The 16,091-nt window shown below is 46.5% G+C and overlaps 2 protein-coding genes across 3 annotated transcripts in view; both read right to left on the bottom strand.

The window, feature by feature from the left end:
* The window catches only part of LOC135909094 (chromosome-associated kinesin KIF4-like), a 98,879-nt gene that overhangs the window by 31,975 nt on the left and 50,813 nt on the right, over window positions 1-16,091 (bottom strand). For both annotated transcript variants that reach the window (XM_070529837.1, XM_070529838.1), the window contains 4 exons: window positions 13,680-13,955; window positions 6,368-6,462; window positions 4,505-4,664; window positions 301-594 (listed from right to left, as the gene is read on the bottom strand). In XM_070529837.1, the coding sequence (XP_070385938.1) occupies window positions 301-594; window positions 4,505-4,664; window positions 6,368-6,462; window positions 13,680-13,955 (825 nt within the window). The remainder of the gene's footprint in view (window positions 1-300; window positions 595-4,504; window positions 4,665-6,367; window positions 6,463-13,679; window positions 13,956-16,091) is intronic.
* LOC139052765 (tigger transposable element-derived protein 4-like) lies at window positions 9,673-10,878 on the bottom strand. The gene has a single exon (XM_070529845.1). The coding sequence runs from the start codon at window positions 10,876-10,878 to the stop codon at window positions 9,673-9,675; it is 1,206 nt and encodes a 401-aa protein (XP_070385946.1).

Below are 16,091 nucleotides of genomic sequence, written 5' to 3'. Positions count from 1 at the left end.
GCAATCGTATATCATTACGAAAAGACATTGATGGCTGTCTACAAAGTATAGTTGTAGCTGTATTAAAGCAAAATTGCATCACAATGCACTTTTCACCCTATATGTTGGAGCAAAGTAAAGTCCACTGACAAGGCAACCCCTAACACCTGGGGTCGGCTTTTTTCCATAGTGAACGTGTTCTGTTTTGTCAAGTTCAATGCAATAAGCTTGTTAGCAGTCTCCTCTACACGAAAGAAAATGCTTTAGAATATGCAGGCAAAGGTTAAAGAAGAGAGAAAACGAGAGGTAAATAGTCCTTGCCTTGACACGTGCTGCCATGCTGTCAAAGCCCTGGCCATTGGCACGATTCTCCAGGCGGTGACGCTGAGCGGCCTCGAGGCGGTTCTTGGCCGCCAGGGCCTCCTCCACACGCCGTTGCAGCACATTGATGCGCAGCTCATTTTGGCGCGCCATGCGTGCCATCTGTGCAGACTGCTGCTGCTCGCGCACCCGCAGGGCTCGAACCTCGCGGTTGCGCTCAATCTGCTGCCTCCGGTGGCGTTCAGACTCCTCCTTCATACGCTTCATGAGCTGCACCCGCACCTGCTTCATGTTCTGAAGAGGAGGAACACAAGAGACCACTGCTATGCACTTCGCAAGTGAACAACGGTTATTCATCAATAGTGCCACTTTGAAATTCCTGCCTCAGTTCGCTGTAACAAATGCTGACAAGTGTCTGCTCGAGCCTAGTTTAATTTTTTTTTATTGGTAGAGAAGGACTACATCGTATTTTTGAGAATTTCTTTGCTGCAACAGCCGAATTATGAGAAAGTGCTTTCAAATCTCCGACATCACTCTGCTGCAATGGTGCAGAACTCCAGCGCACAATTAAAATTACTGAAGTTTACCAGAGTAATTGAAATGTGGGGCAAACAGGTGTGGATTCATAGATTTGCCTGGGCAGTGCAATGCAACACTGAAAAGAAAGAAAGAAGAAAAAGAAATGAGGACAGGGCATTACCTGTCCACTTGCTTTGTTCTTTTTTTTTTACCTGTTTCGACATGCTGTTTAGGCAATGCTACCAGGGGACTCAAGTTTAGTTTACCCTTTATTTTCTCTTGTAATAATCAACCCCTACTTACCACCTATAGTGCAGTTGCAAAAACGCGCCCTAAGAATAATAACATTTTCCTCTGTTCATTACCCAAGCAGCGTTCTGTTTACTGACCTTCGTATTCTTTCTTTCTTTCACGGCGTTAAAGGGACACTAAAGGTTAGCGGAAACTCAAGTTAAAGTGGTATAGCAATGTTCTAGAAAGTCTAAGGTGTCAATATAATCGCGAACAGAGCTTTAGTAACCGAGAAATTGAGGTAAGTGCATGACACGATTTGAGACCCCCCAGCGACATTCCAGTACTAGCCCGATGACGAAAGCACTCCTCATAATTTGTGTTACTAATACTCAACTACTCTTATTAAAAATATCATTTCATTCGATTATAAGACGGAAAAAAATGCTACTTGTCCACGTCTATTCGATTCTAAGAAAAAATAACATTTTGACGTTACCCTTCAGTAATATGGGTGTTCGAAAGGTTTTGTTTTCGCTCGACTCTGCGCGCTCGACTGCGCCGCGCACGCTTTGGAGTTTCAGTAGTTTGGTTATCGCGTTGTGCTGTGAGGGTTCTGCTGGCTCGCGAAACTTTCATTCGGAACAAGCAGCGAGAATGCCACGTCCATGTGATGTCGTGGGAGGCCCTCGTTGCTTTCTCGCTCTGGAGAGCCGGTGTCGAGGCCGCCGTCGTAGTACGCAACGACGCCGGCAGCGCGAGCCCTCAGCAGCAGGTCGCGCTCGTCAGTGCTCAAATCGCTGAAGTTGAGCCCACCATCGCGAGTCAATCTGTCGGTGTCATGATCCATTGCGACGAGTGTCTACGTTTGCGTCATAGAATGAAGTACCAGCTTATGGGCGTCTTGCGCTGGAGTTTGAGGTATAGTAGCGGCGCCTGGTGGTGGTGCGGGAAACGACATCTGGGTCGTACCAGCTTGGGTCGTATTGAGCCCTGGCTGTGGCGAAGCACGTTTCTAGGCTGAGTTTTGCGTCGATTCGCACTTTTTTATGCCCTGTTGCGAGTGCGAAAAGGCTCGTCACTTCTCACAGACCACGCTGACCACGCTGCGAGCTCGCCGCAGCCTATAGTTTAACGAAAACGGACTCTCCCTGTGCCATGGGACGTAATGCTGGGAGCAGAAGGAATCGGTGATGCCGATCCGGAGAGACCTAGCCCAGCCTCGAAAAGGCGTCACCGTCATTACTTCTGCGTCGTGGGCTGCCGTGAACAAGAAGGCTTGAATCCCAACATCAGATTCTACCGTTTTCCTTCAAGGCCTCACGAAGTGGAGCGTCAGGCGCGCTTGCATAGCTGCAGTTCGTCACGCTGAGTATGTAAAACTTCGTGCCATGCTGACTGCTTCGCCTGTCTTGAAGCTTGCTCGATTATCTGCGTTCGAAATTTCATTCTTTTGCACCTACAGTCCCGACAGCAGACCGACATATCAGCAGGCATGGCTGGTAATTCACGATTCGAGACCTGGCCACAGCGACAATTAATAATTCAACCGATGCGAAGTGGTGAAGTGTGTGCAAATGAGCACAAATGGTCGGGCTCATTCGATGACAGTTCACTACTCCACTACGAGCAGCACAGGTTAAGAGAGTTAAATGTGCTCATCCTTGATCTCAAGCCAGCACGTTGAGGCAGCGCAGCAAGGCAGTATTGATTGCAGCACATCGATGTTCGAGCGCTGTCATTAAAAGCTACATCAAGCGAGCAGCGCACAAGCTCGCGCCACAGCGCGATTCGCACGTACGTGCGAGCTCATATCCATTGCATCAGTTTAGCGGCATGCAGTCAACAAAGATTGCAGGAGGCCCGCCGTTTGGCGGCATGTCGAAAGACCACTGCCGTAGCGGCGCGTACGATCGTGCGCTCGAGCAGTTTGTACATCGCAGCACGTACCGTCGTGTGCTCGAGCAGTTCCGTACACATGATGTCTGCTTATCGCTGCTGTGGATTCATTTATAGCACGCATTTCCTCGCATTTGTGCGCCTGAATCTAGCAGCTAGCGTGCAAACCTTACCTGTAGTTCCACTTCGTACGCGACTCGCTTCACTTGCGATTGACACCGTGCTAAAACTTCGCCGCCTAATTCTTGAACGGCGTACACGTATTCGGCACTGCATAATTTCTTGCCTTTACGCACCGTGCCACCCCTGAAAAAATCTCCGGCGCCCGATATACGCAGCAGGCCATGCTACAACACAACCGAAAGTGGCGGGTCCATATTGTAAACGTGCTTTCCGAAGCAGACGACCGAGCTTGGTACGACCCATTTTAGGACAGAGGGCGCTTTTTAACACCTTTCTCGTAGCGCCCCCTGGGCAATGCAAGGGCCCCATGGTCGCGCGTTTCTCCTTCTGCTAATCACCATACTCCCACTTTCGCTCTGCTGTCGGCTCTGTCTTGGCTCTGTTTCTGGCCGCATGTTTGCGTTTTGCGCAGAAAAGCCGTAGCGCCGTCTGCGGATGCCGTTCTACTCACCAATGGCGCAACGTCACTATGACACTATGATGTCAGTACTCCTCGATCGGAGGGCGGGCGATTTGAACTGCGCTAGAGGTATGCGGATGCTTCAGAAGGCATTTTCTCTTAAATTAAGTCTCTCCTTGGCACGAAACAAGCGTTTCGAGGTTTCTGGGATGGTATTTCAACAGTCCACGTCGACTTAATAGTAACTTTTAGTGTCCCTTTAAGAAATTATAAGATCACTTGTTTATAGTTCACAAAATACTCAACACCAACTTTCCCTTACCCAACACCATATTTAACTTCCCACATGCAAACACCAGACAAGCAACTAGCTTTAACTTAAACCTTCCTTATTGCAGCAATGTATATGGTGAACAATTATTAGAGTTCTTTATTAGAGCACTATAACTTGGAACACTGTGCCTGTGGAAATAAATGTAACCAGAAATTTTGATCTTGTATGCAAACGCTTCTTCTTGTCTAGCCAAACGTAATAGCTTTACATAAAAAAAAAGTACTTGTTCATGTAAATAATGTTCTTACTCATTGAGCAGATATGTATTTGGCTGACCTGTATATGTACTTTTGTGTATTGGACCAGCTACTAGCCACACAGGCTATTGGTCCAACTATTTTTGTACACATTCCTTGACTTGTTTAAATAAAGCTCACTTTTTGGTTGATTGATTGATTGAACCCCTAATCATAACATTTAACAGCTTTGAAAGAATACTTGATCAGTTTAAACTGAGTGAGTGTTTTTCCTTAGTATCCGATGAAAGTAGCCCCAGAAGGAACCCCAGAAATGGAGTAAAGTAATTGCCGCAATAACCCAGTCCAGCGACTGTACCCAGCATCAAACTTTTCCCAAATGCACAAAGAAAGCATCACTTCAAAACAAGGGCAACACTGCAACTGTGACGCGAGACCCACCGTGATCTCCTGCTGGAGCTTCTTGGCACTGCGTTCCGCATCCTCCTTGAGTTTGGTCATACGGGACTGCTCCTCAACCTTCTTACGCAGTTGGCCGACGCGATCTTCCAGCTCTTGAATGCGCTTGCTTCGCTGCTCTGCTACCTTGTTCCCAGCTGCACTATAAATTGGCGACAAAGACCAAGAACCAATTTCAAAATGTCATTGTTTACTGTCAGTCAATGTTTGGCGGGAATGCACTGCTGGCAAATCTTGCCCATCACGAGAATGGGCACTCTTATGGTAGACTGAGGAGTCAAACAAGCTCTCGCAGGTAAAGCTACTTTTGCTCAGCGAGGCGGTATGGCTGTATCAATTTATTTAAGAAATACACCAAACAAGCTTGACATTAAACCTGATACAGTATGTACCCGAAGCTAAGGCACACATTTTTTTCATAGAAATTAAGTCTGGAAGTCACCTACACGTTACAGTGGGATAGGAAACCGAAATTACGTTTGCGGCGCTGGCGACAGTCCACTGCCAGAGCTGTCAGAGGCAGCGTAATAACCATCACAAAAGCGACAGGGCATGTTTACGTGAACGTTGTTGCGAGTTCATTTTGTGTTAAACTACGGCCTATAGTGGCATTCTTGGGCAATCAGTGAAATTTTGCACAAATAGGTGCCAGACGCATTGGCTTAACTTGCTGCCAGCATTGCTGGCACCGTGCCGGAAACGCTGTCAGCCACACACTTCGACAAGTTCAGTGCAGAGCCGGGTAAAATCCCATGAAAGTGACAGTCGTATCTCTAGAAGTGATTGCTTGAGAATGCTGTTTCTGTGTGCTGGGTATCTGTGGCCACTGAAGCACAAATGGTGACGACTGACACATTCACTATGAAAGCTCACGAAAATAAATTTTCGCTTCTGCGACGGTAAATTGCTCACGTCTCGTTCTTTGAATTGACTGTGCGGTGTTTAGTGGCGCAAGGGCCAGGTGCGGCCAAAGAGCGCCAAGCCAATGTCGCTCTTCTGGCTGCAAACGAATGAGTATCCTACAGTTTTATTTTATAAATTGGTGGCAGGTTACATTCAGATGCATCTTTATTTTTTCGGCACCTGTGAAAATTGGGTGCACGTCAGATTCAAGTGCGTATTAGAATCGAGCGAACACAGCATGTAATAGAGTCTCTACAATTCATTAGCCAACATCAGCATCCTTGTTTCTGGTGTACAAAACCATCTCTTCTTAGTCAGAGTGACATATAAAGGAGCTAAAATTTGCACAATCCTGACAGCTGCTAATCTATCGTAGTCAAAGTGTTGTAGCCCTAGCTAGAAGTGCATCATTATGGCTAGAATGAACTCAAGGGGGCCACGCAGCCCACACATAGGGTGGAGCTTTTATGGGCAAGCGTTAGCGATATCAGCATGAGAGTCATGCAACATCAGAATGAAGCTGTCGGTGAGTATGTCAGTTTAGAGGAGGCACAAGCGTATTCCATGACCCCGGCACATTTCTTCGTAGGTGCTCGTGGAGATAAGCCTACCTGCGGGGTATCCAGTGCTAGGTTTATTGAAGAAGAGGTCTTTGCTGATCAGGCCTCACTAACATCAATCAGAAATTTATTTCATATGAAGTTTATACCATATTATGAATTGAATATTGTGTGATGCTACATGTCCTGTACAGCCTTCAGTGAAATAGTGTCCCTTTGATAGAAAGATGTTAGGCAAGAAAAAGTAGTTTTGGCACTTCACATATTAGTGTGTTTCGCACTACCACAATGCTGATTATCTTCACTTTAGAGCTTAAGAGAGAGCATAGAGAGAGCATATAAATTCCACATGAACCGCTAATGCAAACGTGCAGAAACTAACCTTTTAGTGTTTTGCTGGCTTGATAGCATGGCAGCGAGGTCATCACGTTCTTTCTTGAGAATAGCTACCTCACGCTCAAGTTCACGATTGTTTGCCTGTGTAAAACAAAGAAATGGACAAGAAATGTTATGCGATAAACACAACTGATGAAGCACAGCTACACTTGCCAGCTTTTGCTTCAGTGCACAATGGGGGCCACTAGTTTTGCAGGGTACTTGCAACTCTCCACGCTATTTCAAACGCTTGAAAGCACGAACATAATGGGGTAATGAATATATAACATGAGAGGGAGTGCCGATGGCTCTGAAAATAAAATGCAGTGAAACCTAGAGTCCGTAAAATCGGAACTTCACTTCATTATAATGAATTTTGATACTTGAAAACAGAAGGAGCCACAAAACTTTCTGTATTATTGGAAAATCTGAAAAAGCAACTTTTACTGAGGGAAAAAAAAAAACATTTTGTAGAATTTGAGCGTCGACGACGAAAAATACGGTTTCGTGCCATGTCTGCGATATATCTTCATGTCAGCGGCATGAAGCAAGACCAACCACGCTTTCCCGTCCACTCCGTCCCCTGTGGCTGATAGTATTGCCGGCAGTGCGGGGAGCGAATGCTTCGGCTGCTTCTCGCTTCAACGCGTCTCCAAACTCAAGATTATGCAACCTCCAGCATTAAATGCACAGGAAGACAGCGCACGATGCCATGCCATCTCAGCGAGCTTGCCTAGACTCTGCACGCGTCGCACATTACCTCTAAAACAGGGCATGCAGGCTGCACGTAGAGCCTGCAACCACGCTAGTGAAGGAGACGTGCGCCAAACTCGTACAACATTGTACCGCCGACGTGAAGATGTCATTGACACAGCTTGAAATTGTAGCGTATTTGCACGATTGTAAGTCGACCTATTTTTTTTTTTAATTTGAAAATCTGAAGTGGGGGGTCAACTTACAATGGCAATTTACCAAAACATGGCACCGGAAAAAAAAAAAAAAACCCGAGACCAACAAGATATCAAGGGAGCTACAACGTAGTTACAATTTTATGTTTGCTCTACAGCCCTACATGTCGCTTTCCGCTATCCCACGCGTTTGTTCGCTTTTTAGAAGGGTCTTTTAACATTTTTTATAGTTTTACAGCACACACAGCACTCATGGGGGGTTGTTAATAGTTCGTGGAAGTGCCGCTGTTCCATTTATGGTGACACTCAAGGAACAGTGGCACTTGTGAGAAGTATCGATAGTTCATGGAAGAGCAGACACCGCTCACATGTTTCTCTTTCCGTGCAGCTCTAGTTTCATGCGGTCGATTTGACTGCCGGCCACATGCTACTTTCGTGCTTCCTCAGTGGTCATGAGTGCTCCGAGTCCAGTAAACATTCGGGGCTCGTCCACAGCAGCATTCAAGAGGGCTGCCATCCTTTACACTGAGAAACAAATAACTGCGCAGCAGGCCGCAAGTTTGATGTTTCTTAATGGGTGGTGCGAGAGTGGCAACTGCAGTGGAGCAAAATTTTCACCTGTGACGGCAAGCTAAGAGGTTTCCGTGGGCCGAAGTCGGGATGCTTTTCAACACTGGAGGCCAAGCTTGTGGTGTACATCGTTGAAATGCGTGATCGGTCCCTGCCAGTGACTTACGACATGGTCATGACCTTCGATCAGGATCTTCGCCTTTTAAGGACTTGCTCTGCCATGAGTATGAGTGGCTGGCGGGAGAAGACCGCGAACTTACGCCAACCAGACATGTCAAAAGAGCCTCCCTGACGGCTGTGTGTGGTTGGGTGTTTTCGGCGTGGACTTATGTATGTGTGCAAATGCACTTATATATGCAAATGCAGAATTTCGCTGGACAACGGCGTGCTGTGGGACCATAGCAGCAATGACCATGGCAGCACTAGTGAGGACGATGGCACAAGTGAAGACGAGTAGTCCAGTGACCATGCCAGCTACAAATAAATTTTCATTATGGAATGCGCTCGCGGGTATGCCCTTTATTTCCCTTGTCACATGCGATATGGGGGGGTCGACTTACATTCGAGTCAACTTACAATCGTGTAAATATGGTAGCTTTCATTTCAAATTAAACGAAAATGAATGTTTTTTCCCATCCTAACTTGTTTTTTCTGACTGCTCGATATTGCAGAAAATTTTGCGATCCCTTCAGTGTAAGAAAAATCTATCGGCAACTGTACTTATTTGTAAAAACAGTTCAGAAGGCCGACATGTACGCCATAGCAAAAAAAGCTGCTCGAGATTAACTACAATAGACATTAGCGTAAATAAATTTCCATTCTGAGAGCATGAACAGCAGATATATTTCCGATTGCCGGAATCGAAGGTTTGCTACAAAAAACCACAAACACTGCACGTGCACTAGATTTAGGGACACATTAAAACTCGGTAATTACCAAAAAAAAAAAAAAGAAGAGAAGCAGTGTGTTCGAATGTTTTTTCCTGCGTCTTCTTATAGCTTGACTTGCTGGATAATTTTACTAATTCTGCCGGTCTCATCAGGGTTTAATTAACAGAAGTCGACTGTGTTAGTATTTAAACACAAACTACCAATGAGCAATGCAACCATGTTCGTGGGTTTAGAATAGAGCTCTTTCGCACAGCGCAATAAATTATCTGCTCCTGTGACCTGCTTATACGCTGCGATGCTAGATGAACTGTGTTCAATAAATCATTCCCTCATTCCTGCGTCTTTGGCAGATTGCCGATTGAGTAAGCTGACAAGCCTTTGTATGCACAATCGCTTTTTTAAAGCAAACATCTGCGTATGGTGACAAGAAAGCTTGATTTGTTTTAGTATGCTTATTTTGCCACAATTCAATGATATAAGGGACACAAATTTTAGGACAAACTGGCCTGTATAACAAGGGATATTCCTGGTTCCTCCGACTTCGTTACAGAAGGATCTGACTGAAGTACAAATCCAGCTGAACCTCGACATTTGGCAGGAGAGCCACCACTGGAACCGCTGAAGCTGTCATCGTTTTTGCATGGAAATTTGGATCAAACGTCATCACTTCAGTGCAGCGAGAATGAGTGAAACAGTGAAAGGGCCATCGTTCTATTCAACAATGTAAGAGGTTTATTTTAATTTCATTGCCCCATACATAACCATATGTCGATGAATAGCTCCGATTCCCATAATATCAGCAGTAAAAAAAGTTGCTCGGTGCCGTCTACAGTCGCCGACCGTTTATTCGGACCTCACGGGGACCGCGAAAATGTCCGAATAAACGGGTGTCCGAAAAAACAGATTCAGAAAAAAAAATTCCTTTATTTCCACGCCCTTAGCCCTTATTTGGGCGCGGCAGCAGGCGCGAAGAAATCGTGAATGCGCCGTTGCACACTGTTTCGTTTACGCGCAATCAAATCAGCCTCAATCTCGGAGAGGGTCGTGCGGTCACTGTAGGCGGCTGACAGCACAGTCACTGCTTGGACAAGCTCCGCGTGCGACGGCGGCGGCGCACATGGTGCGTCATCCTCCGACTCCGAGTCATCATCCGGCGGGGCACAAACCTGACGAATGATCTCGTCGTCGTCAAGTTCTGCGCACGTCAGTACAGCACTGTCAGCATTTGTAAAACTATCAAACGAGACAGTGTCCGGAATCGCAATGCCACCACTGCGCAAGTCTTGAAGAACGTTTTCGGCTTCAGTAGGGAGCACATCTGAAGGCGACAGATCTGGGGCCTCCATGGCACTCACTTCATCGGTGATAACAAATCCAGCGTGCCGAAAGCAGTTCTGTAGAGTGGCAGGGGCCACCGCCTTCCAGGCATCTGCAAGCATGTTTATAGCCGACAGAAGGCTAACACAGTACTGCTTGCCGGCGTCGATGCAGACGACCATGCGGTTCAAAAGGCGTGCTCGGTATAGGACCTTCAAATTTTTTATAATGCCCTGGTCCATGGGCTGGAGGACACTCGTGGTGTTGGGCGGCAGGAATTCCAAGCGGATGCACTCGAGATCATGAATGTGACCGTGTGCACCGCAGTTGTCCACAAAAAGCAATACCTTCCGGTTTTGCGACTTGAACTTCCTGTCAAGTTTGCGGACGTAGTCGCTGAACAGCTGCTGCGTAATCCAAGCTTTTTTGTTGGCCTCATACAAGACGGGCAGCGACTTCGCTCCCTTGAAGCACCTCGGTCTTTTAGATTTGCCAATCACAAGAAGCGGAAGCTTCTCTGTCCCCGACATGTTGCTGCCTACCATGATGGTGACGCGCTCTTTACTGTGCTTCCCGCCGTGGCAGGGATCGCCAGACACAGAAAGAGTCTTATCAGGCAGCATCTTGTAGAACAGGGCGGTTTCGTCACAGTTAAAAACGTCGTCTGGCGAAAACTGGGACAACAGCGACTCCAGCGTCTCCGAGCGATAATTCGCAACAAGGGTCCGGTCGACGGCACCACTCTCGCCGCACATCCTCTTGAAAGCGAGGTCGTACCTTTTTTTGAAGTTGCGGAGCCATCCGTCACTAAACATAAAGCCCTCGATATTCATCTGGAGAGCGAGCGTCTCTGCCTTCTGCTTCAGAAGGTCTCCAGACACAGGGATGCGCTTGGCAACTGTAGCACACAACCACATGTGGAGGGCTTCTTCGAGCTTCGGATGGCTGCCGTCTCTAAAATTTTTCCGTTCCAAACTGGAGGAAGACTTCGTTGCTTCGCCGAGAATCTTCGTCTGGTTTTTCATGTAGTCGGAGACGGTCTGCTTCGAGATGTTAAATTCTCGAGCAACTCCGCTTTGAGACCGGCCGCTCAGGACTTGTTGCACAATGGCGATCTTTTTCGCCATTGACATTGTGGTATATTTGGTACCACGCTTGCCAGCATTTCCCAGCGCAGTCTGCGCGGGCACTATCGGCGCCATTGGACGTTCGATCACCGCGACCTCGACACAGCACACAAACACCACTACGCTGTCACGCCGGCACCATTCGCACAAACTAAAAACGTGGCCTACTCGCACCACCGTCCGTCTACGAAGAAAGAAACAGATCAGGAGCTGGATTGCCTTGACATGGCTATGGTGACAATGCTTACTAAGCTGAGACCGGAACTGCTGTACTCACTCATAGCCACTACCGAACCAGGCAGAAACGATGATGATGAGCGGGGATTTTCAGTAGCGCCACCTCGTGGGGCAGCAAGGAGGCTCAGTCCAAAACAAAAATGGCGTTCAGACAATCGAGCCTTGCGCCGGACAGAGTCGGTGGGGGCGAGTGCCATCGATCGAGTTGGCTCAAGGAGTGTCCGAAAAATCGGACGAGAGGTTGAAAGGTGTCCGAACTTTCGGCAGTTGTTATACATGGTGGTCTATGGGGAGAATGGCGGTGCCGCGAAGCTGACCGAATAATCGAGCATGTCCGAATTTTCGGAGTCCGGAAAATCGGTCGGCGACTGTAGATGCTCAACACGCTCATCACAGCATGAATTTAAGAAAACACGGGATTTGCATCTTTTGTTTGGTCCGATTGTTTAGAATGCAAGCGCAAGCCCTCTTCTGCGCACAAGATGTTCAGAGCTTTTCTGGCCATACTGAGTGGGTTAAAAATACCTCCTTGAAAGTTGCTATTGGTAAGTTAAGAAAGTGGCGAAAATTGCGGCGCGGCACTTTTTCATGTATCACAGGCTTTCTTTCAGGCTGGCAAGAATTTTATACAGCCCATATTGAGCAACAGAAAGCTGAATCAGGAATTTTTCAGAATGGTTAACAATTTTCTCACCGACACTTTAATGCTCCGATTATAATATTTGACAAGTTGATTAACAATAACTGATTATGTAATTAGATGAAATACAAAAAACAGTCTGACTTTCTCCAAGCAAAGGCAATCAACATCACCTTTTCTGTCCAGCTGCGTGGCACTTCTACATTTAAAAATTTTGGCACAAATTATGTAGGACATATGGTAGATTTAATAAGAAATGACGTACAACAAAGTGTGTCACTGTCAGATGTGACTTTTACAACATACAACCCCTCATAGCAAATGCCCTCGAGCTCCTGGGATCCAGTTATTCTTTTTGTTCATTCTGCAAATTTAACACCATGGGTATTTTGCCACACAGAAAAATAAAAATAAAAATTACGCAGATCTCACGCACTGTGGGAATCATTGTAAGTGAAGTTTTCTGTGCTGTTTGCTTTAACTGACGATAATTAGCAGTGATGTTGACGACAAAAGTCTAATTTTTTAAATGTTTTGTCCAACACGACAGTGGTAAGTTGATGTTGAACGTTACATTGAATACATCACTGCTGTTGGTGTGCTTAGTACATGGAACACGAAGGGAGAGGTGTTTGCTTGAGGTGTTGTTGTGCACCACATTTCATAACCTCCGAGAGTGTTGAGCATTGTCATTGCCTCACATGGCACATCACATTGTGGCAGAAGCATTAAACTTCGATTGAATTATGGGGCTGTACCTGCCAAAACCACAATTGGATTATGAGGCAAGCCGTAGTGGTGCACTCCGGATTAATTATGGCACTGTGGTGCTTCTTTAACGTGTCCCTAAATCAAAGTGCACGAGGATTTTTTATTTTGCCCCCATTGAAATGTGGCTGCCTTGGTCAAATCCACGACCTCGAGCAATGCCATAGCCGCAAAGCTATTGCGGCAGGCAATAAAGTGTTGACTTGATGTGCGACCACTTCAGTTGTGTCACCTAGACCTTGTGGTGCACTTTAATTAATGTGGCTCTGCTTCTGCACGCCCTGCATAAGTGTATAAGTTCTCCGCTAGACATGTTTGCATAGTCTTTTTCAGAAATAGCAGAAATGCACTGTACCGTACCTTGAAGTCATCCAGCATTTCCTTGCCTTTTCACGTTACCTTTTCCCTATCCCACCCTCCCCTTGTATTTGTATGGGAATTGCGAGCGAAGAGTGGCAAGGCTGTTATTCATTTGTTTTGCGACTGTGTCGATTGTGCCAATTCCCTGCCCCCTCTCCCCCTCCTCTCTTCCATTCTATCTAGCTTCCCTCTAAAACTTCCGCGTTGGTAGAATTACCTTTCTACCAACGCGGAAGTTGCTTATTGTAAGCTGTCAAGAGGCTAATGTGGCGACCAACCGGGAGCTCCTGAGGGCATCGTGCACATTCGACGCGGCGCGGTCCAAACAAGTTTTTCGCGTCTCTTTTCTTCTCTGTCACACTTCTTCCACGTACTATATATACGCTCTGAACCACCCCCTGACGCAGTATGCCGAACAGCAGCAGCAGCAGTGGGAAAGTCGCAGGAAAAGGCAAAGAAACCTTTTGCTTTAATAAAGCGCGCGCACGGGTAACACACTAACCTCATACTGCAGCTTCACGACCTCAAGGTGCTGGTCATTCATGGACATCTTGCTGGCGAGCTCCTCCTTGGCTTGTAGCACTCGGTTGAGATCTTCAAGCTCTTTGCTCAGTGCGGCACGTCGCATAGTCGCCTCCAGACGCGACTGATTGAGCAGAAACGTTTTCTGCATCTGTTCGGCCGAGCCCTTTGCAGAGCTCTCGCCGAGGGATGTGTCCGAACCTTCCTCCTCGATGGTCGTCATCTCCCTGTCATCTTCTGCAGGTGGCTTGTCAACCTGAACAAGATAAAAAAGGGACTCGCTCGTTAAACGGCTCCCAAGTTCGCTCGTCACCGAAACCCCACAAGCTAAACGGTAGAGGCAATCACACATGTGCAATCGCCCACAGGAGTTTACAGGGCTCGGTATGTGCGAAGAAGGCAAATTCCAGCAACAAATTTGAAATTTCAACCTGAAGCAGTTTGAGACTTGCACAGCGATCCATTTAAAGTACAGGAATTCACATTTGTTGCGGAACCACTGTTGCATAAGATCTGCATGGCCGTCACACTGTGTGTGAAGGACCGCTCAATATACTCACTGAAATGGCTATAGTATGCTTCATTTCAGATGCAACAGGCAAAACTGTTAGCGATTGCGCTACTTTTCAGTATGCCTGAATTTTAAACTAAAATTGTGGATCAGGTGCAATAATTGCTTTACCAATTAAAGTTACTATTTTATTAATTATTAGGTCTAAGAATTTGCACACTAAAGCTTATTCACTATGAAACAAATGGAGTGACAATTTTACAACCTCTCTGTATAGCTTACACTATGCATCATCCACATTCCTGATGAAATCATACCGCGCTACATATTGGAAGAAATATACAAAGATATTATACAACATTAGTTGCATAATATGCATGCAACAACTAACGTATGCAAAATTAGTTGCACACTTTAGTTATAATGCATGAAGTGATCCTTTATAAGACTTTACAGTTCTTTACAAAATTAATGGCAACAGGTACCTATGACCACATAACCAGCATAGGTATTGTGGCAAGGCCTGCAATGTAGGAAAAGGAGCTAGAGTCGATTATTGAATTTTCGGACATGCCCGATAATTTGAGTGCCTTCATGGAATTACCATGCACACCATAGAGGCAATGTATGAGAACACTAGCAATTTCAGAACTTGAAAACTTTCGTTATCAGACTTTTCAGACTTTTTGCTGTGACCGCAGGTCCGAAACAGCATTAACCAAAGCCATCACTTCCGCCAGTTTTATTGTCTTGCTGCCTAGAACCAGTGCTCTTGTATGCCGATTCGCTGCCAGCTGCAGTCACTGCTGCGGCAATGTTGAGGCCTAGCTGCTTTTAACGTTAGGTACCAAGCTTCCTGTTCGGTTCCGTATTTTTCATAGAAAGTATTCGGCGCTGTCAAAAACGGTGCTCACTGTCATTCTCGCCGATGAGCGATGAAGCTTACGCGCTGTATTGCAGTGAAGCATAACAAGAGTGGAAAGGGGCCACCATTACGGGACACAACATGCAGTCCTTAATTAAACACGCATTCACCCCCCAACTTCTGTCACTTTACGAGCACCAATACACCTAATATGTGTACTGGCAGGCCTTCAGAGCAATTTCACATGTGCCTCTGGTGATTTGAGCTCTTGGAAGCAGTAAAAGGCATGCATTCATTTTTTTTTTGACCTGCCAGATTTTTTGGGTGCATTCCGACCCTTAGGGGAGGGAGGACGCTTTCCGCCGGCTCCTGCTTACGGCACGACCATGCGGGTGCCGTATCTTGAAAGCCGTATCTTGATGTGCATCGGGGCCAAAGTGCGCGCCTGCGTGGGCCTCATCTTCAACGTGATCTGTGATGTTTGCACAGTGCACGTAAGCCGGTAGCTTCGTATGCGATGTGCTTTCTGCGTTTCATTTGCGTTGAAGCGAGAGCTGTACGAAGGTCAATTCGCTCGCTGCTACTGCCGCGGTTCCTCACTCCAGCGTTTTTCAGTGAGTTTCTGCAGTCATCGAGTGAGATGTGTTCATGTTTACATGTGTGCGCGTGGCACCATACTTGTTAATTTGGTTAGGAAGCGAATGTGTACAAGTTTACATGGCCGGTAAAACTACTATCCTTACTTCGTATAGCTATCTACAGTAAAACCTCGTTAAACCGTACCCGCTTAAACAGTAGTTTCGGTTTAAAAGTAGTAAAGTCAATTCCCCGACTCAGCGGCCATTGAACATAATGTATTTTGTATCCGCATAAACCGCACCAGCTTATTGCGTACGCATCGGTTAAAACGTAGCGTTTCCACTTTTCGTCGCGCAAACACGGCGGTGCGTCGTCTCCATCGGGCGGCCCGGCAGAACAAGCCTCAGAGATCGGTACAACGGCCTCCAAGCGCCCTG

This window comes from Dermacentor albipictus, unplaced genomic scaffold, assembly GCF_038994185.2.
Source record: "Dermacentor albipictus isolate Rhodes 1998 colony unplaced genomic scaffold, USDA_Dalb.pri_finalv2 scaffold_33, whole genome shotgun sequence".
Lineage (NCBI taxonomy): Eukaryota > Metazoa > Arthropoda > Arachnida > Ixodida > Ixodidae > Dermacentor > Dermacentor albipictus.
Note: the sequence above shows the minus strand (reverse complement) of the source record. Positions and strands in the feature narration are given on the sequence as shown.

Excerpts from the sequence above, each read along its gene's own strand:
- LOC139052765 (XM_070529845.1), bottom strand. The coding sequence starts at position 10,878 with ATGAATATCGAGGGCTTTATGTTTAGTGACGGATGGCTCCGCAACTTC.